Here is a 26762-nt window from a genome sequence, read left to right as displayed (position 1 = left end):
ACACTTACAGCTTTCCTGTTAGTACCTCTCATTTACAGCTCTGCCTGCCAAGCCCTGCAGGTGGGCTGATCCTTACCGACAGTAACTCTTCTCAGGAAGGGCAACTTTGTGTACCTTGTGTAACTGAGTGTGAGAACTGACACATACCAGCACTAGCTCCCTCTGCTGGTACAGAGATGGCAGAGCCGGATACCCCAGAAGGACAGTATTTCAGGAAAGCTGGCTGCCTTTCATGTGCTTCTTTCTTTAGGGGATTCCTTTTTAGTCTTTTTCCTTCCTTTTTAGTTATAGGCCCTTTTGAGAGTTCAGGAAAAGTATACATTTTCTTCTCAGGAAAAGTACACACAAAAATTGTTTTGCACCCAGCTTGATAGATCGTTAGGGTTAAGAATCTGTCTCAGAGCCCACCAGCTTGAACCAAGGTCGCTGGCTCCAGCAAGGGGTTACTTGGTCTACTGAAGGCCCGCGGTCAAGGCACATGTGAGAGAGCAATCAATGAACAACGAAGGTGTTGCAACGCGCAATGAAAAACTGATGATTGATGCTTCTCATCTCTCTCCATTCCTGTCTGTCCCTGTCTATCCCTCTCTCTGACTCACTCTCTGTCTCTGTAAAAAATAAAAATAAATAAATTAATTAATTAATTAAAAAAAGATATACCTTAAAAAAAAAAAAAAAAAAAAAGAATCTGTCTCAGGCCTGACCAGGCAGTGGCACAGTGGATGGAGCGTCGGACTGGGATACGGAGGACCCAGGTTCAAGACCCCGAGGTCGCCAGCTTGAGCGCGGGCTTGTCTGGTTTGAGCAAAAGCTCACCAGCTTGGACCCTAGGTAGCTGCTGGCTTGATCAGGGAGTTACTTGGTCTGCTGTGCCCCCCACCCCTGGCCAAGGCACATATGAGGAGGCAGTCGATGAACAACTAAGGTGTCACAACAAAAAACTGATGATTGATGCTTCTCATCTTTCTCTCTGTTCCTGTCTGCCTGTCCCTATCTCTCTCTCTCTCTCTCTCTTTCTGTTTCTGTAAAAAAAAAAAAAATTAAAATTAAAAATAAAAAAGAATCTGTCTCAGGGAAATAGGTCTGAGCTCCGCAATGAAAGCAAAGGGCACTTCAATTCTCGGTTCTATTGTCTGCTCTAAGTAAAGGAGGCGTGAAGAAGAAGCCACAGAAACTCCTCCAGAAGCTAGGAGCCGGTGAGCAGGGTTCAGGCTCTGGCATTCCTTTCTTGTTGGACAGACTGGCCTTACTACCTGACTCCTTGTCCCTGTTCTACAGGGTCTCCTCACTACAGCCCTGTCCTGCCTCAGAGTGTCACTGGCTACCATCAAACTGTGATTCCAGGCAGTTTGAATCGCGGTGCGACGGAGTAGGCAGTGAGGTGTCGCTGGGTGTCTCATTAGTCCTTTCTCTTCCTTGCTTGTTTGAGCTTCAGCAAATTTCGAAATGGCTGGCAGCAAGGCTGGGAAAGACTCTGGAAAGGCCAAGACAAAGGCGGTTTCCCGCTCGCAGAGAGCCAGTTTGCAGTTTCCGGTGGGCCGTATTCATCGACACCTGAAATCTAGGACAACCAGTCATGGACGTGTGGGCGCGACTGCTGCTGTGTACAGCGCAGCCATTCTGGAGTACCTCGCCACAGAGGTACCTGAATTGGCAGGAAATGCATCAAAAGACTTAAAAGTAAAGCGTATTACCCCTCGTCATTTGCAACTTGCTATTCGTGGAGATGAAGAATTGGACTCTCTCATCAAGGCTACAATTACTGGTGGTGGTGTAATTCCACACATCCACAAATCTCTTGATTGGGAAGAAAGGACAACAGAAGACTGTTTAAAGGATGCCGGGATTTCTTATTATCTCAGGACTCTAAATACTCTAACAGCTGTCCAGTGTTGGTGATTCCAGTGGACTGTATCTCTGTGAAAAACACAATTTTGCCTTTTTGTAATTCTATTTGAGCAAGTTGGAAGTTTAATTAGCTTTCCAACCAACCAAATTTCTGCATTTGAGTCTTAACCATATTTAAGTGTTACTGTGGCTTCAAAGAAGCTATTGATTCTGAAGTAGTGGGTTTTGATTGAGTTGACTGTTTTTAAAAAAACTGTTTGGATTTTAATTGTGATGCAGAAGTTATAGTAACAAACATTTGGTTTTGTACAGACATCTCCACTTCGGTGGATAAGCTCAATAAAGGTCATATCCCCCCCCCAAAAAAAAAAACCCCAAAAAAACTGTGATTCCAGTGACGGTATGAGTGAGAAGGCGAGGTCCAGGCCTATCTTTTGGGAGTGTAGTCATGAAATTGTGTGCTAGGACATTCGTTGGATAAAGCAATAGGAGACTGATGGAAGGAACAGGAGCAGCAGCAGCAGTTGGGGAGCAGGAGTACACTGGGTTAGAATGTCCCCAGAAAGACCTGGGAGTCCCTTCTAGAAAATGAATACACGCTTAAAAGAAAAGGTGGGAACCAAAATGGAAGCTAAGAGTATGCTGAAACATCCAGAAGAGTTAGATCATGGCTAAGACAGAAATAAGAGCTCAGCAAGGAGGATAGCAGAGCTGCAAGCACTGCTGGGCCTGGCCTCCACAGAAGGCCACGTGTTTGGAGATCCCCTTTATAGCTCAGAAGCACAGGCTCACAAGGGACTGAGCCTGAGACGGCTTCTCTCCCCATAGGCAGGCTTACAGGATGGCAAAGGGCTGGCAGAGCAGTGCCCACTAGTGACAGAAAGGAGGGACCACGCTTGTTCCTGCTCCTTTCAGACAGTACCTGCTTGCATGTCTTGGTCCCCAGAAGCCTTGCTATTGAACAGAAGTTGTTGAAGTAGGTGCCATGAAAGACTCGAAAAAGAGATTCCTCGGCCCCAGTCCATTCCACCGGCTCCGAGGGTGCTTCCACAACGCAGAGCTGAGGTGGTGCCGGACTAGCCTTCTGTTTTGTGGGGGTCTGACAGCGAGAGTTAGCCTCTAAGAGAGGAAGAAATAAAAGAAACAAAAGAAGGTGGAATGCAATTGGTCACAAACTCAGAAGTACCGTATTCTATTTAAAAGGCAGCATAGCTAGTAAAAAAAATAGTCCCTGTCTCCCCTGGTGAACCTGTAGAAAGAATTAACAATTTTATAATACGTAGTAATGTTAATAATAGCTATTGGGAGTGATCCTGGGTTTACCAGAGTCCTTGTGTGGAAAGAAAAGATCATCTTGTTAACTGTACCTGAAGAACTGGAGGCCCAGTCATTGCCTGTGTCCCTGTCACTATCCCCTTCTTTAGTCTCAGCCACAGCAGAGGCTGAAGTGTTGGAGCAGGAAGCACTGACCATGTGGTGCCTTCGCCGGCGACGACCAGAGCACTTGGAGCGAGGATTGTGGAGCATGGCGTATTCCTTTGCTCCTTCCTGCAATGGACACGTTATAGACAGAAAACCAGAATAGGCCCAGAGTCGCCATATTTTTATCCCCTCATCACAAACCGTCTTCTTCAACATCTGTACTTACATGCAATGATACTGTCTTTTTAATTTGTTTGCTCTGTACCATATAAGTGTGACTATCTGACAGCTGCTTAGCAAACACTGTAACACTTAGAAACTTATACTTCTTCACAAAAGAGCAATCCTTTGAAGTAATTTTAAAAGATATAATCTATGAATTTTCAACTTTCCAGTGAGTTGTATCTACAATTATTTGTGTATTAGCTGTTTGGAATTTGCGAACACACTCTCCTGTAGATGAGTTGATGAGGTTGAGAGGGGAAAGGACCTGATTGAGAGTATATAGCTAATTGTTCCAGAGTGGGTACAAGGATCAGGGTTCCTTGTCCCCAGGCCACACTGTTCTTCATATCCTACTGCTCTGTCTCTGTTTCAATAATAAAATGTGTAATCCCTGAATTTGTACAATATTATTACTTAATTTTGGAACTTCCCTCCAATTAAGTATATTAAACTTGAAAGAATACTGTTTCACTACTTTATAGCTTTCTTTTTCCTTTTTTAAAAAAAGATGTTATTTATTCATTTTAGAGAGAGGGGAAGAGAGAGAAGAGGGGCGAGGAGCAGGAAGCATCAACTCCCATATGTGCCTTGACCAGGCAAGCCCAGGGTTTCAAATGGCAACCTCAGCGTTCCAGGACGACGCTCTATCCACTGTGCCACCGCAGGTCAGGCTGCTTCCTTTTTTTTAAAAGACCAAATCACTATCATGCAGCTTGATCATTTATCATCTTACCAGACTTGGTTACTAAAGACATCTAGCTGTTTCTAAAATCTAAATCTATACATAAAGGATAAAGGTTTGCCATTAATAAAAATATTCAGAACAATATACTGTAGGCCCTAAGGAAATTGCAAAAGAAAAGTTTTGAAATTCACTGAAACTGATATTATATGCCTATGCTACAATGTGACACACAGAGCATCACTTATAATATATTCTTATACAAAATGTTTAACATAAATATAACTAAGCCTCCAGAACTAATTCTAGCTTATGGGAAATAGGGAATAGAGTAACAAGTTAAATGACACCAGGAGGAAACAACAGACAAACCAGAATATGGGACATACTACAAGACAACCAGACTAAACTTTTCAAAAGAAAAAAAGAATATGGCCTGACCAGGCGGTGGCGCAGTGGATAGAGCATCGGACTGGGATGCGGAGGACCCAGGTTCGAGATCCCGAGGTCGCCAGCTTGAGCGCGGGCTCATCTGGTTTGGGCAAAGCTCACCAGCTTGAACCCAAGGTCGCTGGCTCGAGCAAGGGGTTACTCAGTCTGCTGAAGGCCCACAGTCAAGGCACATATGAGAAATCAATCAATGAACAACTAAGGTGTCACAACAAAAAACTGATGATTGATGCTTCTCATCTCTCTCTGCTCCTGTCTGCCTGTCCCTATCTAACCCTCTCTCTGACTCTGACTCTAAAAAAAAAAAAATGTGGTATTATTATTTGAGACTGAAAAGACATAACCAAATATGATGCATAACTGTATGATCTTGATTTGAAAATAAAACTATTTTGGTACTGCTAAAAAAAATTAAATATAGAATGGCTAGAGCCCTGGCTGGTTGGCTCAGTAGTAGAGCGTTAACCCAGCGTGTGGAAGTCCTGGCTTTGATTCCTGGTCAGGGCATACAGGAGAAGCAATCATCTGGTTCTCCTCTGATCCCCCTCCACCTTATCTCTCTTTCTCTCTCTCCCCCCCCACTCTCTTTTCCTCTCTCACAGCCATAGCTTGATTGATTTGACAGTGTTGGCCCTGAGCACTGAGGATGGTTCCATGGAGCTTCTGCCTCAGGCGCTACAGTTGCAACATGGCCCAAGATGGGCAGAGCACTGGTCTCAGAAGGGGTTGCCAGGTGGATCCTGGTCGGGACGCATGCAGGAGTCTGTTTATCTCACCTCCTTTCACTTAAATAAATAAATAAAAATTAAAAATAAATGAGTGCCTAGGTATATTATGAAATTCTCATTAGTTTTCTTAGTTGTAATATGTAAGAAAATGTCTTTATTTTTAGGAGATTCATGCTGAAATACTTAGCAAACAAGCATCACAATGTCTGCAACTAATTTTCTTTATTAAAAAATTTATTGATTGATTCTAGAGAGAGAGGAAGGGAGAGACAGAGATAGAAACATTGCTCTGTTCCTATCTGTGCCCTGACTGGGGATCAAACCCACAACCTTTGTGTATCTGGATGATACTCCAACCAACTGAGCTATCTGGCCAGTGCTGCAACTTCTTTTCAAAGGGCTCAGCAAAAGATATACAGACACAAATATAAGAATAAAGCAAGTATGGAAAAAATGTTATTAAATTGAGGGAAAAAGTATCTTTCAATTTTATTTACATAACTAAATTTTTTCTTAATAAAAAGTTTGGGGCAAGATAGTTCAGCATTTGAATATGCACTGATTTCTAAAAAGCAATAAAAGAAAACTTGTATATATACTTTTCTGTAAGTTAAACATACACACACAGCTCAGTTCAAATAATACAGTTTCAGACTCTGAAATTTGAACAGATGACAATTAGACCAAGAAAGCCATCAGTGCTCTACAAACCTCACTTCAGAAGACTAACTTCACAGCCCTACTGCCTCAGTATCTGGGAGCTCCTTAAGAGCAGAAATCATGTTTTATTTCTACTTAATGACCCAAGTGCTACATACTGTCTCACTTGGTTTGTGTTCCCAGGGGCAGAAAGACCAAGGACCATTTCCTGCTCAATTTTCAACAAAGTTTACAATGGAAGAACAGCTTAAGGACGTACCAGCAAAAGGAAGCAGTCTGTGCCACATGGTTCTGGTTCAATCTTGATTTCTTTGTTCTTGCGTTTATATACATTAGGGGTAGCATGAAAAGCTGGAAAACAAAACATGGTCCTGTTTCCAATAATTCATCTCCTTGACTGGATGGGGGGGAACAAGACTGAATAAGGGAGCTACTATAGAATTTAGATATAAATAGCTCCCAAGGTGCATAAAATTTAATCATCTCTGATTCCAACGCAATACTTTCAAAGCTAGGAGGTATTCAAGAACAATTACGTTGCTGGTTATTCCGTCCTGGCCATGCAAAGCACATTGCACTATAACTGAATAAGTGACAATAGACTGGTCCTTTGTAAAACCATCATCAGATCAGAAGCTGGGAACTCTATATGATAAGCTAAAATCAAGAGAAGGAAATGGTGGCTGGGAATAGAAAACAGGAAAACATTTTGGAGTAGCCCACTCACGGTGCAGGAAGCAGTCGTATTTAAAGCAGCGCCGGCAGAAAAGTGTGTGGAAGGAGTGCAGAGATTGCTCCCGCTGCACGGACTTGGCATTGGGGCCATCGATGTTGGGTGTGCACTGAGGAGGAAGTGCATTGGGGTCTGACATCTCTGTAAGCTCTCGATACCTATTTAAGAAAACAGAGATAAGAGTTCCTTCCCAGGGAATGTCTACACTGAGAAAATACAGATTGAGTACTGACAGTCATCAAGGTACAGTTGGCCAAGAGAGGATGGGAGTTTTTATGAGTCTTTTTTTTTTTTTTTTTTTACAGAGAGAGAGAGAGAGAGAGAGAGAGAGAAACAGGAACGGAAAGAATCAATCATCAGTTTTTCGTTGGGGCACTTTAGTTGTTCATTGATTGTTTTCTCATATGTGCCTTGACCGAGGGCCTTCAGCAGACCAAGTAACCCCATGCTCAAGCTGGCGACCTCAGGGTCTCGAACCTGGGTCCTCCGCATCCAAGTCCGACGCTCTATCCACTGTACCACCACTTGGTCAGGCTTAGATTTGATTTATTCATTTTTAGAGAGGAAAGAGAGAGAGAAAAGGGGGGGGGGGGGGACAGGAAGCATCAACTCCCATATGTGCCTTGACCAGGCAAGCCCAGGGTTTTGAACTGGCAACCTCAGTGTTCCAGGTCAACACTTTATTCACTGCACTACCACAGGTCAGGCGGTTTTTATGAGTCTTGTTGATGATGGAATTGTGTATAACTAAGTGGGTACACTGTAATTATGCTGGGCTGGGCATATGTCTAAAAGTAAGGCACGGGAAAGTTTTGATAAGTATGGTGCTAAAGTAACTCTCCAAAAAAATGGCAGAATTATAAAAGTTCTCTGTTCAGACTTACTCAAAAGCCAGGCAACAATGACCCTTAATATGGGAACAGATATTTAGGGGTAAGCAAGTAAGCCAGAAATAATCAGAAGTACAGGCAAATACTAACACACTTAGCATAAACAAGGCTTTTTATTAACCAAATACAAGTTTGACCAAAAATTTTGCTTCATCACTCTACATGGCCTGAAGGGGACAGCTTTCCCTACCTCTCCTTCATGTCATCTGGAACACCATTCTCAGGGAACATCGAGGCAATTGCACTGAAGATCATGTCATTTGGGAACTGTTTCTTGGAACTCTTTTTGTTGCCTGAATTAGAAAAGACAAAGTTCCAGAGTGTCATCTATAATCAGAGTAAGCAAACAAAGCTGTTTGATCCTTTTTCCTTTTGTCACAGCATTTCGATGAGAACTCTGTTAATTAACCTAAGCACTGGCTGTTTTGGAATATATCAAGAAGGTCAAGGCTACCTGGACTTATCTAATAGACTACCAGTAAGTAGGAGAATCAGAGTCATCTACACATTAACATCAAAATCCACTGCCCAAGATAGAATCTGGAGGTGAAAACCACTGGTTCCTCAGAGAGACCTGAATATAGAAGAATCCTATATGTTGATGCTAAAGAATAAGACATAACTTTTTTATAACGAAAGAGACACACATATATAGTATAATTAAGTAACAGAGTATAATTAAACATTAGTTAATTATTAACAAAATGAAAAAATACTCATGCTGTAATATTAAATAAAAATATATGTGTATACACACACAAAACATGATCCTAATTTCACATAACACATATAAATAGGTTTATTTATATATGTACTATTAAAAAACTGAGATATATTTGACATATAACATTGTATGCACTGTATATATAACACATACACATTTTTTTTCTTTTTTTAATTTTTTTTTTACAGAGAGAGAGAGAGAGAGAGATAGGGACAGACAGACAGAAACAGAGAGAGAGATGAGAAGCATCAATCATCAGTTTTTTGTTGTGACACCTTTAGTTGTTCATTGATTGCTTTCTCATATGTGCCCTGACCGCGGGCCTTCAGCAGACCGAGTAATCCCTTGCTGAAGCCAGGGACCTTGGGTCCAAGCTGGTGAGCTTTTTGCTCAAACCAAATGAGCCCTTGCTCAAGCTGGCGACCGCAGGGTCTCGAACCTGGGTCTTCTGCATCCCAGTCCGATGCTCTATCCACTGTGCCATTGCCTGGTCAGGCGCACATTTTATATATTTTTAAGTCTAGAAGGAAATATTAATGCTGGTTATTCCTAGGCAGCAGGATTATAAGCAAACTTTATTTTGTTCATTGTAAGTTTCCATGTTTTCCAAATATATTACTTTTTTCATTAGAAAGGAACAATGATTTTAAAAAATTTATTATTTTATTGATTGATTTGAGAGAGAAAAGGGAGAGGAGAGAGGAAGAGAAGGAGAAAGGAAAGGAAGGAGAGAGGAAGGGAAGGAAAAAGGGAAAGAAAAAGTGAGAGGGGGAGAAAGGGAGAGGAAGAGAGACAGAGAGGGAGAGAGAGGGAGAGGAAGAGAGAGAGAGAGAGAGAGAGAGAGAGGAAGAGAGGGAGAGAGAGGAAGAAGAGAGAGAGGAAGAAGAGAGAGAGGAAGAGAGGGAGAGAGAGATTAGTTGTTCCACTTATTCATGCATCCATTAGTTGATTCCTGTATGTACCCTGACCAGGGATTGAACCTACAACCTTGATATATTAAGACAATGAGCTACCCACCAGGGTCAATGATTGTTTTCGAAGTTCTACTTTCTTCTCAGCTAGATCCCAGATATATTAAGCTATCATCAATGATCATTTTTCCCCTTTTAAGCGAACCAATGACAAGCATCAACAGCCTTTAAAAAGTAGTAAACCTTCCTGTATTTTCCTTCTTCCTTTTTCTTACTTTTTTTTTTGTTTTTTTCCTTTGTATTTTTCCGAAGTTAGAAGCTGGGAGGCAGAGAGACACATTCCTGCATGCACCCAACCAGGATCCACCCACATACCCACCAAGGGGCAATGCTCTGCCCATCTGGAGCATTGCTCCATTGCAGCCGGAGCCATTCTAGCACCTGAGGCAGAGGCCATGGAGCCGTCCTCAGTGCCTGGGCCAACTTTGTCCCAATGGAACCTTGGCTGCGGGAGGAGAAGAGAGAGATAGAGAGGAAGGAGAGGGGGAAGGATGGAGAAGCAGATGGGCACTTCTCCTGTGCCCTGACCGGGAATTGAACCTGGGACTTTCACATGCCAGGCCGATGCTCTACCACTGAGCCAACCGGCCAGGGCCTCCTTGTTACTTTTAAAGTGGAATAAGAAAGTAGTAGTATTTACCTTCAATAGCATGTCGTTTTCTCTTTCTTGTTACTGGCAGATCTTCTTTGCTGTCATCTTGCTTTCCATCTGAGGTGTCATTGTGCCCTTCTTCTTCCTCATCCGAGTATTGATTCAGGGCGTCTACCAACTCCAGGAAAACAGCATCACTAATTAGGACAGATCCAGGGATCATTTCTGAAACATAAGAATTAAACAGATGAAGAGTGGTTGTTTCATATTCCATTAGTCCTCCTATGAAGGTTTTCTTGTATTCACTCCTGAGACTCAGATAGGTTACACGTGTACATGTGTTTTTTTTGTATTTTTCCAAAGTTAGAAGTAGGGAGGCAGTCAGACTCCAGCATGCACCCGACCAAGATTCTCCTGGCACGCCCACCAGGGGGCGATGCTCCATTGCAGCCGGAGCCATTATAGGGCCTGAGGTGGAGGCCATGGTCATCTTCAGCACCCGGGCCAACTTTGCTCCAATGGAGCCTTGGCTGCAGGAGGGGAAGAGAGAGATAGAGAGGAAGGAGAGGGGAAAGGGTGGAGAAGCAGATGGGTGCTTCTCCTGTGTGCCCTACCCGGAAATCGAACCCAGCACTTCCATACACCGGGCCGATGCTCTACCACTGAGCCAACCTGCCAGGGCCATGTGTACATTTTTATATGGACAACCAGGGAATTATAATAATTTCATTGGTTCTTACAACTACGACAGGTCAGCTGACTAAAATGGGAAATCCAGTTATAAACTTTATTCTCACTGGGGTACTTTACTTCTATAGTCACAGGACAACCTGTACTTATAGTCCAAAATCTCACAGAAATGTACAAACAATGCATATGTGACAGAAAAAGAATGATAAAATAAAAATGTACTTGGTTTTGTTGCTAATTAGTCAGTAGTTACTTCTTTGAATAAAAAGACATTTTTTTCTAAAATCAGACTATCTGGAGTTACACTACACCTTAGGAGAAATACTTTAAACACTAGAGGGCGTAGTGATAAACGCAATTCAGCAGCATACTAACAGCACCCAAAAAGGTCAAAAGTGCAGGTGAGGCTATTGGTTTGCAAATCCATGGGGAGTCTCTCATCTTCCCACTTCTTACACACTGACAGCCTTTTCTAACACAGTTTAAAATTTTTTTAATTTGAGAGAGAGAGAGACATTGATCTGTTCCCTGTCCAGGGATCAAACCCACAACCTTTGCATATTGGGATGATATTCTGCTCAACTGAGCTATCCAGCCAGAGCTGACAGCCTTTACTAGGTCTATAACTAAATCCAAATGACCTTCTTTTAGGAAAGTCAAGATATTATAAACAGCTTCTGAGATATGATATCTGGATCAAAGTTGTATGACAGGTTATGGTCATTGCCATTCTCAGAGAAAGGGAAATGAAGAACAAAAGGCCTTGGGTGGATTTATGAAAAACTTCTATAATCACTTATTTGTATACTGAACTTTCTCTCCCATCACTGATTACTGTATGATTCTTTTATGTTCCAACTCCTTTTAAAATTTAACTGGAATATTTTTCAATATAAATATTTTTATTTTTTTTTAAAGATTTTATTTATTGATTTAACAGAGAAAGGTGGGAGAACAAGAAGTATCAACTCATAGTTGCTTCACTTTAATTGTTCATTGCTTGATGTGCCTTAACCAGGCAAGCCCAGGATTTTGAACCAGCGATCTTAGCATTCCAGGTTGATAATCTATCCACTGCGAAACCACAGGCCAGGCTGGAATAGTTTTACTATAAAATTTCTACTCTCAGCCACGCGATTACCCTGAAATATTCTTCACTGTGTACACCACGAGGCAGCCAGCAGATAAAAGGAAGAGGACGATGGACCAAAGAAGAGGCACCATTCTAACAGAGTTTTCTCCCAGAGAGCCTAGCACCGCTACCTTCTTCCCCGTGGACTTTCCCATCGTAGTTATTGATCAGCTCCTCAATGAACGTCTCATCTTCTTCCTTCACCTCATCTCCCATGTAGGGAATATTGCACAGAACTGTCTCATCTTCTACCTGAAATCAAACCAGATGTGATTTGTTCCATGAATCCACTAAGCACCTCCTCTTTTCTGTTTAATGAAATCTTTGCTGAGGCTTTTTTTGCTGCTTGAATCTCCTGAAAATGACTTTGGTCACAGTTGACTGCATTTTAAAAACTGGCCATTTTGTTTTGCTGACAAAACCTCAAACCTCAAATGGAAGAGGGCACTACTACTTTTAGAAACAAAACATCAGTTTAACTACCTGAGGATATTAACCACCAAATGTTTAGCATGATGCTAACTAGGATACTTCCACAAACACCTAAAATTTGATAGCATATTTACCGTATTTTTCACTCCATAAGATGCACTTCCTCCCCACCCCCCCACCCCCCGCCAAAAGTGTAGGGGAAATGACCATGCGTCTATGGAGCGAAAAATACAGTATTTTATTAAATATTTTAACACACCATTTGGTTCAGAATATTTTTTCCTTATTTTCCTCCTTAAAACCCTAGGTGTATCTTATGGTCAGGTGGGTCTTAAGAAGTGAAAAATACAGTATTTTTCACAGTGATTCCATCATCTATTGCCTCATTTTTATCCACTAATCATCACTGTGAAATAGGTATGAATATCACCTAGAATAACAACCTAAAGAGTCTTTAATACTAACTCTTCTCATATGTAGAGAGAGTAAATAAGGAAGGTTTCCAAAAGTATAATCTGCAATATAACTAGAATATTTAGGACAGAAACTGAGCAATCATAAAATCTTCAGATATTCTATTACAAACTAAGACTAACCTCCCATAATCATAATAGAAAATATGATTATAACTCATGTCAATCATACTTAGTGGGAACCTTAAGTCAATCAATAGTATGAACTACAAATACTTTCTAGCAATAAGTAATATTAATGGATTTTTTCTTTTTTTGGTTCAGCAGAGGGCACATTCTCAAATCCTCAAGTAACAAAGTAAAATTATTCTTAAGGTTTATTCTAAGAGCAGATTCCCTTCAGTAAATCCACATCCTATTCTAGTTAGCAGAATTGTTATCTGTTATCGGGCAGATGACAAGCAATGGCAGTATTTAGAGAGGACTGATTATCAGAACCACAAATAATCCCAGCAGAAGTCAGTATAAAGGCCTAGATGAAAGGATTGTGGATCCCTGAACACCTCATTTATCTCAGTTGCTTTCATAGTGTCTTGCCTTTAGGGGACTCAGAAAGGATTGAGCCATCAGCAGGGAGCTGTCAACATGCTTAAGCCTCAAGTGTCTGACTTAGACTGCATTTAACTGCACACAATGTTGTAAAATTGGGCCAAAGTAGTAAGGGAAAACTGGAGTCTTGCCCAGTCTCATTCATTCAAAAACGAACCAGCATCGACACAGTACACTTCAGAGAGCACAACATCTAACAAGTCAGAACAACTTGTAATATACCTTTCAGAGTAAATAAATTACAAAAGCACTCGGCCCTGCATGTCCAAGGTTTGTTAAGTATACTCAGATAATATTTACCTTAAGAAAGGTGCCAGGATGTCAACATAAGAAAATCATAGAGTTTAAACATTAGCAGAGTGCTTTCAATACATACCATAAAGTTCTGCTGGAGAGGGGACCAGGAATACATGATGGGAACCAATGCAACTGTATTCAGAGATCTCATTAACATATGTTGGCTTGCAAATCCTGGGAAAATGCTCTCTATGGTACACTGAAATATAAACAACGACATGGAGAGGGAAAGGCAAGCACACAACCCAAGAGAGAATTGGCTTTTCCTTCTAAAAATGATGCCAGTAGCTTTCTAATTCTTTCAAATTAATAAGCTGAGGGTTTTGTAACAGTCAGTTCCTAAAAGGAGCCACTGCACTGTAAACCTGTGGAAAGCAGGAACTATCTTTTATTCACCTTTGTATCCTCTACTGAATCCAGCACAGTGCCTCCTATACTCAATGATTTTATTTCAAATCCCACACTTAAAAATGTTTTTTAATTTTATTATTATTATTTTTATATCAAGTGAGAGGCAGGGAAGTGAAGAAACAGACTCCTGCACACACCCCAACCAGGATACACCGGGCAACCCCCATCTGGGGCTGATGTTCTGCCCATCTGGGGCTGCTGCTCCATTGCTCAGCAACTGAGCTATTTTAGCACCTGAGGCAAGGCCACAGAGCCATCCTCAGCACCCGGGCCAACTTGCTCATTTGAGCCATGGCTGTGGGAAAAGAGAGGGGTGGGTAAAGGGGAGGAGAAACAGATGGTTGCTTCTCCAGTGTGCCCTGACCGGGACTTCCACATGCTGGGCCGACACTCTACCACTGAGCTAATCGGCCAGGGCTTCAAATCCCACACTTGATGTTTTACTTCAATCTAAAACTGTTGGTTTAGGCCCTGGACGATTGGCTCAGTGGTAGAGCGTCAGCCTGGCATGCAGGAGTCCCGGGTTTGATTTCCAGCCAGGGCACACAGGAGAAGCGCCCATCTGCTTCTCCACCCCTTCCCCTCTCCTTCCTCTCTGTCTCTCTCTTCCCCTCCCGCAGCCGAGGCTCCATTGAGCAAAGTGGGCCTGGGTGCTGAGGATGGCTCCATAGCCTCTGCCTCAGGTGCTAGAATGGCTCTGGTGCAACGGAGCAACACCCCAGAGGGGCAGAACATTGCCCCCTGGTAGGCATGCTGGGTGGATCCCGGTAGGGTGCATGCGGGAGTCTGTCTGACTGCCTCCCCGTTTCCAACTTCAGAAAAATACAATAAATAAATAAATATAAAAAAATAAAACTGTTGGTTTCCTTGAGTTATGTACACATAACAGCAAAGGACCTCTGAAAATCCTAAAAGATGCGGAGGAAGACGAGCAAGTTTTCCTGAACACTTAAACTTTATGACAGTGGACATCAACTTAGCTGCACAATTGATGGGGACAGTACTGAAGGAAGCAAAAGAAATTATAGTCATATTCTACTTTGGGAAACAAAATTACTATCAATATATTATCCACTTTTTATATTTTAAAAATATTATCTCAGGCCAGGTGACTCAGTGGATACAGCATTCTCCTGGCACACTGAGGTCACAAGTTCAATGCCTGGTTAGGGCACATACAAGAAGCAATCAAAGAATGCACAACTAAATGGAACAACTAAGTGGAATGACAAGTTGATGCTTCTCTTTCTCACTCTTTCTGTCTCCCTTCCTCTCCCCTCCCTTCCTCTCTCTCTCAAATCAATAGAAAAAACAATTTACAATATATTATTTCTTTAAGAAACTAGAATGGTTTGTAAATTTACAATAAGGGATATCCCTTTGATCAATATACTCCTGTCATTCATCCAGGACATTCCTTTTACCAACATCAAAGGGCTGAAGGTGCCAAACAAGGCACAAAAAAAGGTTGCTTTGAAACCTGGACACAGAACCCAGGAAAGTAGATAGCAGATGTCCTACTTTTCTACAATGACTATGCTGAAACAACAATAGGCAAAAGGTTCTTCTTTAAGCTACAGATTTACCATCCTAGTAATTCAAAGTTGACTATATTAACTGTATCTGTTATCCTTTCTTATTTTCTAATCACAAATACAAGTCCAGGAAAAGAAGAAGCTGAGCTCAGACACCTGGAAGTACCTTTTTGAGAAAAGGATGCCCACTCACAGGCTTCATCAACTGAACAGGTTGAACATGAAGCTTCTTCCATTCTTCATTGAGGATCTGGGTTTTTTCTTGGACCTTTGCAAAATTTGCTACATATAGAGCCTAGCCAAGCCAAGAAAAAAGTTGTTAGGATTTCAAAGAGAAGAGAAAAAAATTCAACCCCTCCACACTGGACCAATATATTAAAATACAGAACCTTTCACTTGGGGATTATTTTTACCTTTGCACCCATATTTGCCTGAAGCCGTTTAAGTTGTCGAAGTCTCATGTATTCAGACTTAACTTTTCTTTTCCAGTAAGTGATACATTTGGAAGTTGGGGGATTTGGTATATCCATTTTGCTGTAATCTAAGAGAGATAAGGATGAGAAACAGCATTTTACTGCCTGGAAACGGAGCATTTCTCAAACTCAAACATGGTCAGCTATACTTTCTTTCTCATCATATTTACTCATAAAAACATATACTTAAAGAACCCATATCTAGAAGTTCAACAGAAAGTTTCAATTAAAAGATTTCATGTCAGCAATTCTTGGTCTGATTATCAAAAAGCTTATCCTCTGTCCACCTGTGATAACTCATTTTTAATTTAGCACTGAAGAAGTTCTCTCAGAGATATTTAGGAAGTCCATTACTTAGAAATTTTGAAGCCTACTACCTTGATTATGAAAAATGTTCATCAAGAACCAAATTAATATCAAAGAGGTTCATGGAAAGTACTATAAAACCATACTTACCAAATTGTCTAAATCTACCATACTCTTAGCCAAGAAAGGGTGGTTATGACCACAGCATAATTTCATCTCCAAGTCAACAGCAAGACATATGGAAATATATAACACTGCAAATAACTTTTCTTGATGTTTGAAGTAAGAGTCACAGTTTTAAAGAAGTACTTACTATAACATACTCTACCTACCTCATAGAATGCAAGGGAAGTGTCCGGTTTTATAATGTGCCTTCTGTTCTTTGGAAGAATGGTAAGACATGAAGGCAAAACAAATGTGCAGCTTTTCAAAAGAGAACAGACAGTGGTTTTTAAGTCAGGGAAGTGTACTTAGACCCTGATACTTCAGTAAGATGCTCCCCCTTACTATGAAGAGTTTGACCTGGGATGGTAAACACAGTACAATCAATGTACACATTATGTAATGTAGAATTGTAGATATGAAACCTATACAATTTTATTCATCAATGTCACCAAAATAAATCCAGTTATAAAATAAAATAAAAGAGACTAAAGTCTCTGCTACCACTATTTCTGCATATAAATCAGGTCCCAATAATACTTGCTGCCATTGGGAAGGTTCTTTATTTTATTAAATTTTATCCTTCCAATCATGTGTACAAATATATTCTCACAATTACCAAGTTTGCTATTCTACTTTTCTGAACCAATTTCTAGGCTCTGCCTGCAGGCCCACCAATTATTTTAGAGAAAGAATAAATATTATATGCAGGTAAAAATACAACAAAATCTACAGGATTATATTCTTACTCTACATTATCTACTTGTTTCCTAGAGAACTAGTTTAAGTCATTTCACCTAATTTTTTTTTTTTTTTTTTACAGAGACAGAGAGAGTCAGAGAGAGGGATAGACAGGGACAGACAGACAGGAATGGAGAGATGAGAAGGATCAATCATTAGTTTTTCGTTGCACAGTGTAACACTTTAGTTGTTCATTGATTGCTCTCTAATATGTGCCTTGACGGTGGGCCTTCAGCAGACCGAGTAACCCCTTGCTCAAGCCAGCGACCTTTGGGCTCAAGCTGGTGAGCTTTTGCTCAAACCAGATGAGCCTGCGCTCAAGCTGGCGACCTCAGGGTCTCGAACTTGGGTCCTTCTGCATCCCAGTCCGACACTCTATCCACTGTGCCACCGCCTGGTCACCTAATATTATTAAACACCTAATATTTTAAATTTCCAAAGTATTACAAGGAACTATGGAGAGCCAAAATTTGAAACAGAAACTAAAGTTTAAAGCCTTGTTTTCAAATTTTCTGGAAAAAAAAGTTTTATTTTGGAGCTTAACATCACATTTCTTCTGAAGAATCATTTCAAAATTACCTGCTCTTCCCCAAAAGACTTGACAGCACAGACACAAGAAAATAGCAAAATCCAACCCACTGTCACATATATGCCATAATCAGATCACAACTATGATATCTCATGCACATGGACTTTGTTCCATTTTATGAACCAAATAGATCGGTAGCATGCTATTAGAAATTTAGAGGATAGTCTGACCAGGCCACGACGCAGTGGACAGAGTGTCGGACTGGGACATGGAGGACCCAGGTTCAAAACCCCGAGATCACTGGCTTGAGCATGGGCTCATCTGGTTTGAGCAAGGCTCATCAGCTTGAGCCCAAGGTCGCTGGCTTAAGCAAGGGGTCATTTGGTCTGCGGTAGGCCCCCCCCCCCCCGTCAAGGCACATATATGAGAAAGCAATCAATGAACAGCTAAGGTGACGCAACAAAGAATTGATGCTTCTCATCTCTCTCCCTTCCTGTCTGTCCCTATCTGTCCCTCTCTCTGTCTCTGTCTCTGTCACACATACACACAAAAAAAGAAACTTAGAGGATAAATAAATAGCAAAATGCAGACAGATTCACTGTTTACTGTAAACTCAATCAAGTGATTCAAGCTCTTAAACAGAATTTCCTGTCAGTTAAATATTACCTCTCTGGAAGAAGGGGACAAAACAACAACATAATCTAGGAATTTAAATCCCAGAGTGCTAAAATCCTGGGTTATAAAAACTTAAGCTGACCTGACCTGACCTGACCTGTGGTGGCACAGTGGCTAGAGAATCGACCTAGAACACTAAGGTCAGCAGTTTGAAACCTGGTTTTGCCAGGTCAAGGCACATACAAGACACAATCGATCAACAGCAAAAGTGAACCAACTATGACTGCATCCTCCCCCTTCCCTCTCTCTCTAAAATCAATAAATAAAATCTTTAAAAAAAAAAATTAAGCTGACCTGAATTTCTTTCCTAAATGGCACCACCTCTCTTCCTCTTACAATCTTTTTTTTTTTTTTTTTCCTGAAGCTGGAAACGGGGAGAGACAGTCAGACAGACTCCCGCATGCGCCGGACCGGGATCCACCCGGCACGCCCACCAGGGGGCGACGCTCTGCCCACCAGGGGGCGATGCTCTGCCCCTCCGGGGCATTGCTCTGCCAAGACCAGAGCCACTCTAGCGCCTGGGGCAGAGGCCAAGGAGCCATCCCCAGAGCCCGGGCCATCTTTGTTCCAATGGAGCCTTGGCTGCGGGAGGGGAAGAGAGAGACAGAGAGGAAGGGGGGGGTGGAGAAGCAAATGGGCGCTTCTCCTATGTGCCCTGGCCGGGAATCGAACCCGGGTCCCCCTGCACGCCAGGCCGACGCTCTACCGCTGAGCCAACTGGCCAGGGCCTTCCTCTTACAATCTTTTAAATACTTCTCATTCCTCTGTGGAATGGAGCCAAAAGAGGGACTCTTTGACTGATAAAACTAAGAATATACACCACACTCACATGTATAATTTTTGCTGAACAAGATTAATAGTCTACTCCAAAAAATGAAAAATGTAGGATAAAATGTAAGATAAAACTGCCTCCCTGCCCTGGCCGGTTGGCTCAGCGGTAGAGCGTTGGCCTAGCGTGCGGAGGACCCGGGTTCAATTCCCGGCCAGGGCACACAGGAGAAGCGCCCATTTGCTTCTCCACCCCTCCGCCGCGCTTTCCTCTCTCTCTCTTCCCCTCCTGCAGCCAAGGCTCCATTGGAGCAAAGATGGCTCGGGCGCTGGGGATGGCTCTGTGGCCTCTGCCTCAGGCGCTAGAGTGGCTCTGGTCGCAACATGGCAACGCCCAGGATGGGCAGAGCATCGCCCCCTGGTGGGCAGAGCGTCGCCCCATGGTGGGCGTGCCGGGTGGATCCCGGTCGGGCGCGTGCGGGAGTCTGTCTGACTGTCTCTCCCTGTTTCCAGCTTCAGAAAAATGAAAAAAAAAAAAAGAAAACTGCCTCCCTGAGAAACCTTAGGTTACAGTTATTGAGATGCAAATGACCTCAATGCTACAGATCACAGTACAGTGAGACATCATAACCTCCTCAAAAAGTGGTTTTTAAGTTACTTATTTTGATCGATTGAGAGAAAGAGAGAGAGGAATAAACATTGATTTGTCACTCCACCCATTCATGCATTCATTTGTTGCTTCTTTTATGTGCCCCGACTGGGGACTGAACACGCAACCTGGCGTGTCAAGACAACACTCCAACTGAGCTACTCAGCCAGGGCAAAGAATGCATTTTGATTGCAATCCCTTTCCCATTCCTTTTGGAACTCATTTCCCTTTTTGAAATAGTAAGCTTAATATGGTGACAGAAAATGACCTACTTTGGGTGATAGGTACACAACATAGTCAACAATTCAAACGCCATACTGTTTATGTGAAACCTATGTACTCTTATTGATCAATATCACCCCTTTAAATTTAATTTTCTAAATAACATTAAAAAAAAGAAATAGTTAAGTTTAGGGCAAGTTTCCTGCATCCATTTAAAACTGGAGATCAAGTAATGTAAAAGAACATAATCCTGCCGGACTGGTGGTGGTGCAGTCGATAGAGCATTGACCTGGATGCTGAGGCCCCAGGTTCAAGACCCTGAGGTTGCCAGCTTGAGCGCGGGCTCATCCAGCTTAAGAACAGCTTGAGCACAGCTTGAGCGCAGGGTCCCTGGCTTGAGCGCAGCAGGGTCCTTGGCTTGAACACAGGATTACTGACATGATCCCAAGGTTGCTGGTTTGAGCCCAAAGGTTGCTGGCTTGAAGCTCAAGGTCGCTAGTTTGAGCCCAAACTCAATCAAGTGATTGCTAGCTTGAAGCCCAAGGTCTCTGGCCTGAGCAAGGAGTCACTGGCTCGGTGTAAGGTCACCCTCTACCTCCACATATGACAAGCAATCAATGAACAATTAAAGTGACACAACTATGAGTTGATGCTTCTCATCTCTCTCCTCCCTCAATCCACAACTGCTAGGGCATATATGTGGGAATGGGTATGTGTATTTGTGTGTAGATTTCTTAGAGGAGATGGACTCAGAAACATATCAATATTTTTATTAAAGAAAGGTGTTATAACTAAAATGTCATCTCCTACAGTCTGTCAAAAGAGTTGACAGTAAACATACTACAACAGTCCAGTAATTAATGGCACTACTTCTAATTTTACTCAATTACTTTATTTGGTCAGAGGAGTATATACATACAAATGAAAATATATATGAAATATACGTTTTAACCAATCATAATGTAAAATAAGTCACACTTCCTTTTACAATAAAAATGATATTTGAATTTCATGTGAACATGAGGCAATATTTATTTTGCTTTGCTTTTTAGTGGGTTTTCAATGTCTCTAAAAGTTTATATGGCAGTTAGTCTCACAAAGTGTATGAGGAAGATGAGACATACCATTTGGAACAGACAGGTATGATTAAAATAAACACCAAAACACAGCCATAAGATTGGTTCTCATAGCCTCTGGACACTAACCAGCAACTATCACTCCAAATATTCTTTGTAAAAAGCAAACAAACAAAAACACTCAGTGTTTACTAGAGCAGATGTGGAGAAATGGATTCATTCATCCTGGGCATGGGAATGGCACATAAAAAATACTTTATATTTCTACTTGATCTGTTCTTTAGTTCTTAGAATGCAAAACAACATTTACATTTCAATTAAGTACTAAGCTATTAAGAGCTTATTATGTTCATTTAGTTCACTTATACATTGAATAAAAACTCTAAAACATACTGTTTTGGTCAAGAAGTTTAAAAATAAATCTTTATATAAACAATTCCTGCCTGACCTGTCGTGGCATAGTGGACAGAGTGTTGACCTGGAATGCTGAGGTCACTAGTTCAAAACCCAGGGCTTGCCAGGTCAAAGAACATACAACAAGCAACCACCACGAGCCAATGCTTCCTGCTACTCACCCCCTCAAAACAAAATTTAAAAAATCCCCAAACTCAATAAGATAAACAAGCTAATAAAAGTGGCAAAAAAAAAAAAAATCTGAAGAGCGGCCCTGGCCGGTTGGCTCAGCGGTAGAGCGTCGGCCTGGCGTGCGGGGGACCCGGGTTCGATTACCGGCCAGGGCACATAGGAGAAGCGCCCATTTGCTTCTCCACCCCCCCCCTTCCTCTCTGTTTCTCTCTTCCTCTCCCGCAGCCAAGGCTCCATTGGAGCAAAGATGGCCTGGGCGCTGGGGATGGCTCCTTGGCCTCTGCCCCAGGCGCTAGAGTGGCTCTGGTCTTGGCAGAGCGATGCCCCGGAGGGGCAGAGCATCGCCTCCTGGTGGGCAGAGCATCGCCCCTGGTGGGCGTGCCGGGTGGATCCCGGTCCGGCGCATGCGGGAGTCTGTCTGACTGTCTCTCCCCGTTTCCAGCTTCAGAAAAATACAAAAAAAAAAAAAAAAAAAAATCTGAAGAGCGCCTGACCAGGCAGTGGCGCAATGGATAGAGCGCCTGACCAGGCAGTGGCGCAGTGGATAGAGCGTCGGACTAGGATGCGGAGGACCCAGGTTCGAGACCCTGAGGTCACCAGCTTGAGCGCGGGCTCATCTGGTTTGAGCAAAAGCCCACCAGCTTGGACCCAAGGTCGCTAGCGAGCAAGGGGTTACTTGGTCTGCTGAAGGCCCACGGTCAAGGCACACATGAGAAAGCAATCAATGAACAACTAAAATGTCACAATGTGCAACGAAAAACTGATGATTGATGCTTCTCATCTCTCTCTGTTCCTGTTTGTCTGTCCCTGTCTATCCCTCTCTCTGACTCTCTCTGTCTCTGTAAAAAAATATATATATAATTGGAAATAATAACTACCTTATTTACTAGTCAAATTCTCCATAGAAAAAGAAAGCTACAAAACCTTGGAAATCTTACTTCAGAAAAATGGATCTCAATTTGCAAGGCTAAAACTAGAACGTAGTTTGTCATTAGTTGGAAATGGAAAAACATTATTAAAATGTTTGGAGATAAAACACTTAAGTAACAATATTCTTATTGCCTTTTTTTTTAAGAAAGGCAGGGAGAGAGACGGGAACATCAAGCTGTTCCTGTATATGCCCTGACTGGGGATCAAATCAGTAACTTCTGTGCTTTGGGAAGACACTCCAACCAACCAAGTTATCTAGTCAGGCTTAATTTTTTATTTATTGATTGATTTTTAGAGAGACAGTGAGAGGAAGGGAGAGAGAGGAGAGGGGGAAGTGAAACATTCATTTGTTGTTCCACTTAAATGTGCATTCATGCCTGACCTGTGGTGGCGCAGTGGATAAAGCGTCGACCTGGAAATGCTGAGGTCGCCGGTTCAAAACCCTGGGCTTGCCTGGTCAAGGCACATATGGGAGTTGATGCTTCCAGCTCCTCCCCACCTTCTCTCTCTGTCTCTCTCTCTCTGTCTCTCTCTCTTCCTTTCTCTCTCCTCTCTAAAATGAATAAATAAAAAATTAAAAAAATTTAAAAAAAAAAGTGTATTCATTGGTTGCTTCCTGAGTGTGCCCTGACCGATGATCAAACCTGCAACCTTGTTGTTTTGGAATGACACTCCAATCGACTAACCAGCTGGGGCCTTTTACGGATTTTTAGAGAGAGAAAGGGGGAGAGAGCAGGAGAGAGGAAGAGAGAGAAAGAAAGAGAGAGAAAGAGAAAGAGAGAAAGAAAGAAATATCAGTTTATTGTTCCACTTACTTATGCATTCATTGGTCGATTCTTATATGTGCCCTGACTGGTGATTGAATGTGCAACCTTGGTGTATCAGGAGAACACTCTAACCAACTGAGCTACCTAGTCAGAGCAAGGAACAATACTCTTAAACTTAAGAGAGACTGATATCAGAATATAAAAGTTCCAACCTATGGAATTCTTTCATCCACATGAAGGTGTCCCTTTACAGAAGATTGTCTTAGGGGTAAGTTCAATGTCTTTATTAGTTTCTCTTTTATAACAAATAATTTTATTAAATAGCAGGCTAAGTAACACCTGGGTGGATGGCACTGTAGATTTTTAATTTTCCATCCCATTCTTTTTCTTTTTCTTTTTTAGATTTTATTTTTATTCATTCTAGAGAGGGGAGAGAGAGAAGGGCGAGAGAAGCAGGAAGCATCAACTTCCATGTGTGCCTTGACCAGGCAAGTGCAGGGTCTTTTTTTTTTTTTGTATTTTTCTGAAGTTGGAAACCGGGAGGCAGTCAGACAGACTCCCGCATGCGCCCCACTGGGACCCACCTGGCACGTCCACCAGGGGGTGATGCTCTGCCCATCTGGGGCATCACTCTGTTGCAACCAGAGCCATTCTAGCGCCTGAGGCAGAGGCCACAGAGCCATCCTCAGCGCCTGGGCCAACTTTGCTCCAATGGAGCCTTGGCTGCGGGAGGGGAAGAGAGAGACAGAGATGAAGGAGAGGGGGAGGGGTGGAGAAGCAGATGAAGGTTCTCCTGTGTGCCCCAGCCAGGAATCAAACCCAGGACTCCTGCATGCCAGGCCGACGCTCTACCACTGAGCCAACCGGCCAGGGCCCAAGTCCAGGGTCTTGAACTGGCGACTTCAGCATCCCAGGTGGACGCCCTACTGCGCCACCACAGGTCAGACTCATTCTTTTTCAATTCACGGTGGAGATACATAAACAGTAGCGATGAACCTACCTCTGCAAACAGCTCTAGTAACACAATGAGCAATCTGCCCACTATTTATGTATTCCACAAATATGTACTAAGCACCTGCTGTGTGTCTGGCTCTGTTTTAGGTGCTTTCGGTATATCAGTGAATAAAACAAACATCCCTGCCCTGAGAAAGTTAATTCACACTGTGATACACACACTCAACATAAACCTTGACAATAATGTTTTTATAGATAGTCCCTTCTCTATTATAATTGTGTTTACAAAAAATTCCTTTCCTCAAGTACACACTTTATTCTACTTAAGTTATCTCTTCTTCCAATGCCACACCATCCCAGCCCTGGGGAATTTCCAAGGCTTAAAATATTAAAATAGACAAGCTCTCACAGAACCTCTGACAGCACCTTCTCAGATTGGAAACTTCATTCAATGCACCAGGTGGGGGATTTTTCTCTCAAAGACGTCATGGCAGCAAACGCGGAGGTTCAGACCACATTTTCAATGCGGTCGTCCTACACACGGCAGTAGTTCAGCCACCTCGGCTCCTTTCCTTAACCTCACCCCTCTAGCGCTAGGCTCCACACTTAGGCCACTCCATTTACAATCTCACATTTCACCTTTAAAGCCAGCTCCCAATATTCCACCGGTGGCACTGACATCCTTCCATATCCCTTCCCTTTCCCGCCCTCGAAACAATTTCTTCAGTTGTCACTTTTTTACCGAAAAAGTTTGTCCCACATTTACTAACAGGCAAGTCCCAAATACAACACCTTGCTTTTTGGCTTCAAGGCTCTTTCCCTTCTATCCTTTGATCCCCAGTTGAATTCTGGGGTGGGCAGGGATAGGCGTGAGACCAAATTTGGAGAGAAGCTGCCGCTTATTGGGGGCTGGGACCGGTGAGGCTAGAGGCGCCCCGCGCCCAAAATCTAAAGTGTCTGCACCAGCTCCACCCCGAGTGAGTGCCCCCTCATATTTTGCTGCTTAGGACCTCACTCTCGCTTTTCGCTTCACCCCGGTCCCGGCCCTGGTTTTTATTGCAACCCATTCCTCAGCACCCTCCAAACTGAGCTCCAGTGTCTGGCCCTCCTCTCCCACATCCCCAGGTCCCTGAGAGTCTACACCTCGCCAAGGGCCCCCGCAGGTGCCACCGCCCACCCGCGCGCTCCCTACACTGGGGCTCCCGCCCACCCGACCCACCCCGCCCTCCGCCCTCCAACGGGATTCCCCGTCCCCGGGCCCGCCCCCGCTGCTCCTCCTCCCGGACACACCGCCCTCCCAGCCACAGACGCCGTCCTCGCCGGGGCTCTCTCGTCCGTCGCCCCTTTTTCCCCCAGCCCTCGGAACCGGGAGTGGGCGCCCCGCTACCCCCAGCAGAAAGGCAGTGTGCCCCTCCGCTTCCTCCCAATTTTCTGACCCCCCTTCGCCTTTCGGTCCCTTAGGCCCCTGGTGGCAAGGTGCCACGGCCCAGCCCCACCGACCCGCCCGGGCTTGTTTACTCACTCACCCTCCATCCCGAGCCGCAGGCACCCTCCACTAGGGCGCCTGCGCGCCGTGGCCCCGCCTACCGCGCCGTGGTCCCGCCCCGCGCCTCCTCCGGCGCGTGCGCACTGAGTCACCCCCGTAGGTCGGACCACCCGGGCTTCCTTTTGGAAATGTCTGTCACTTGGCGCGAACACCTCTACTCGGGAGTCCAGGTGGTACAACCCCAGACGGAGGGTTTCCAAGGTGGCCTTGTCAGGGGACAATTTTCTTGGGAAACTTTGAGGAGCCACTAATATCTTCTTGAAGAACTTACCCAGCGCTTGCATCCCCACGTCTTATTTCACTCCTTCATACTGATCCCTCACAGCTACCAATACCTCCAAACACGGGTTTATGAGCTCTTTTTTTTTTTTTTTTCCAGAGAAAGAGAGAAAGGCAGAGAGACAGAAAGGGGGAGAAAGAGTGCGGAGAGAGAGATGAGAAGGGTTAACTGTAGTTGCTTCACCTTAGTTGTTTATTGATTGCTTCTCCTACCTGCCTTGACCGGGAGGGGAGGTAAGCCCTCAGGCAGAGCTAGTGATCACTTGCTCTCACCAGCAGTAGTGACCTTGAGCTTCTAGCCACCAACCTTGGGCTTTAAGCCAGCAACCTCGGGATCATGTTGATGATTCCATGCTCAAAGCTCAGGGGGGTAGTCAACCTTTTTATACCTACCGCCCACTTTTGTATCTCTGTTAGTAGTAAAATTTTCTAACCGCCCACCAGTTCCACAGTAATGGTGATTTATAAAGTAGGGAAGTAACTTTACTTTATAAAATTTATAAAGCAGAGTTACAGCAAGTTAAAGCATATAATAATAATTACTTACCAAGTACTTTATGTCGGATTTTCGCTAAGTTTGGCAGAATAAATCTTTGTAAAACAACTTACTATAGTTAAATCTATCTTTTTTTTAAATCTTTTTATTTATACTTTGG

General features: G+C 43.1%; 1 protein-coding gene and 1 pseudogene across 6 annotated transcripts in view; one reads left to right on the top strand and one right to left on the bottom strand.

Moving 5' to 3' along the window:
- EZH1 (enhancer of zeste 1 polycomb repressive complex 2 subunit) overlaps nt 1-25871 on the bottom strand; it is a 35099-nt gene extending 9228 nt beyond the window's left edge. Inside the window, exons 1-12 of one of the 6 annotated variants that reach the window (XM_066263562.1) lie at nt 25808-25865; nt 16556-16646; nt 15858-15985; nt 15611-15739; nt 13578-13697; nt 11879-11999; nt 9974-10150; nt 7829-7931; nt 6743-6906; nt 6275-6366; nt 3216-3396; nt 2771-2967 (exon numbers count right to left, since the gene is read on the bottom strand). In XM_066263562.1, coding sequence (XP_066119659.1) covers nt 2771-2967; nt 3216-3396; nt 6275-6366; nt 6743-6906; nt 7829-7931; nt 9974-10150; nt 11879-11999; nt 13578-13697; nt 15611-15739; nt 15858-15974 — 1401 coding nt within the window. In that variant the 5' untranslated portion in view covers nt 15975-15985; nt 16556-16646; nt 25808-25865. Of the gene's footprint in view, nt 1-2770; nt 2968-3215; nt 3397-6274; nt 6367-6742; nt 6907-7828; nt 7932-9973; nt 10151-11878; nt 12000-13577; nt 13698-15610; nt 15740-15857; nt 15986-16555; nt 16746-24707; nt 24996-25807 lie in introns of those variants that run through there. The other 5 variants (XM_066263561.1, XM_066263563.1, XM_066263564.1 and 2 more) reach the window with 5 other exon arrangements.
- Nucleotides 1351-2203, top strand: LOC136323570 (histone H2A.Z pseudogene; annotated as a pseudogene).
- Nucleotides 25872-26762: the final 891 nt, after the last annotated feature.

The sequence above is a fragment of the Saccopteryx bilineata genome, chromosome 2 (assembly GCF_036850765.1).
Source record: "Saccopteryx bilineata isolate mSacBil1 chromosome 2, mSacBil1_pri_phased_curated, whole genome shotgun sequence".
In the NCBI taxonomy this organism is placed as follows: Eukaryota; Metazoa; Chordata; class Mammalia; order Chiroptera; family Emballonuridae; genus Saccopteryx; species Saccopteryx bilineata.
Note: the sequence above shows the minus strand (reverse complement) of the source record. Positions and strands in the feature narration are given on the sequence as shown.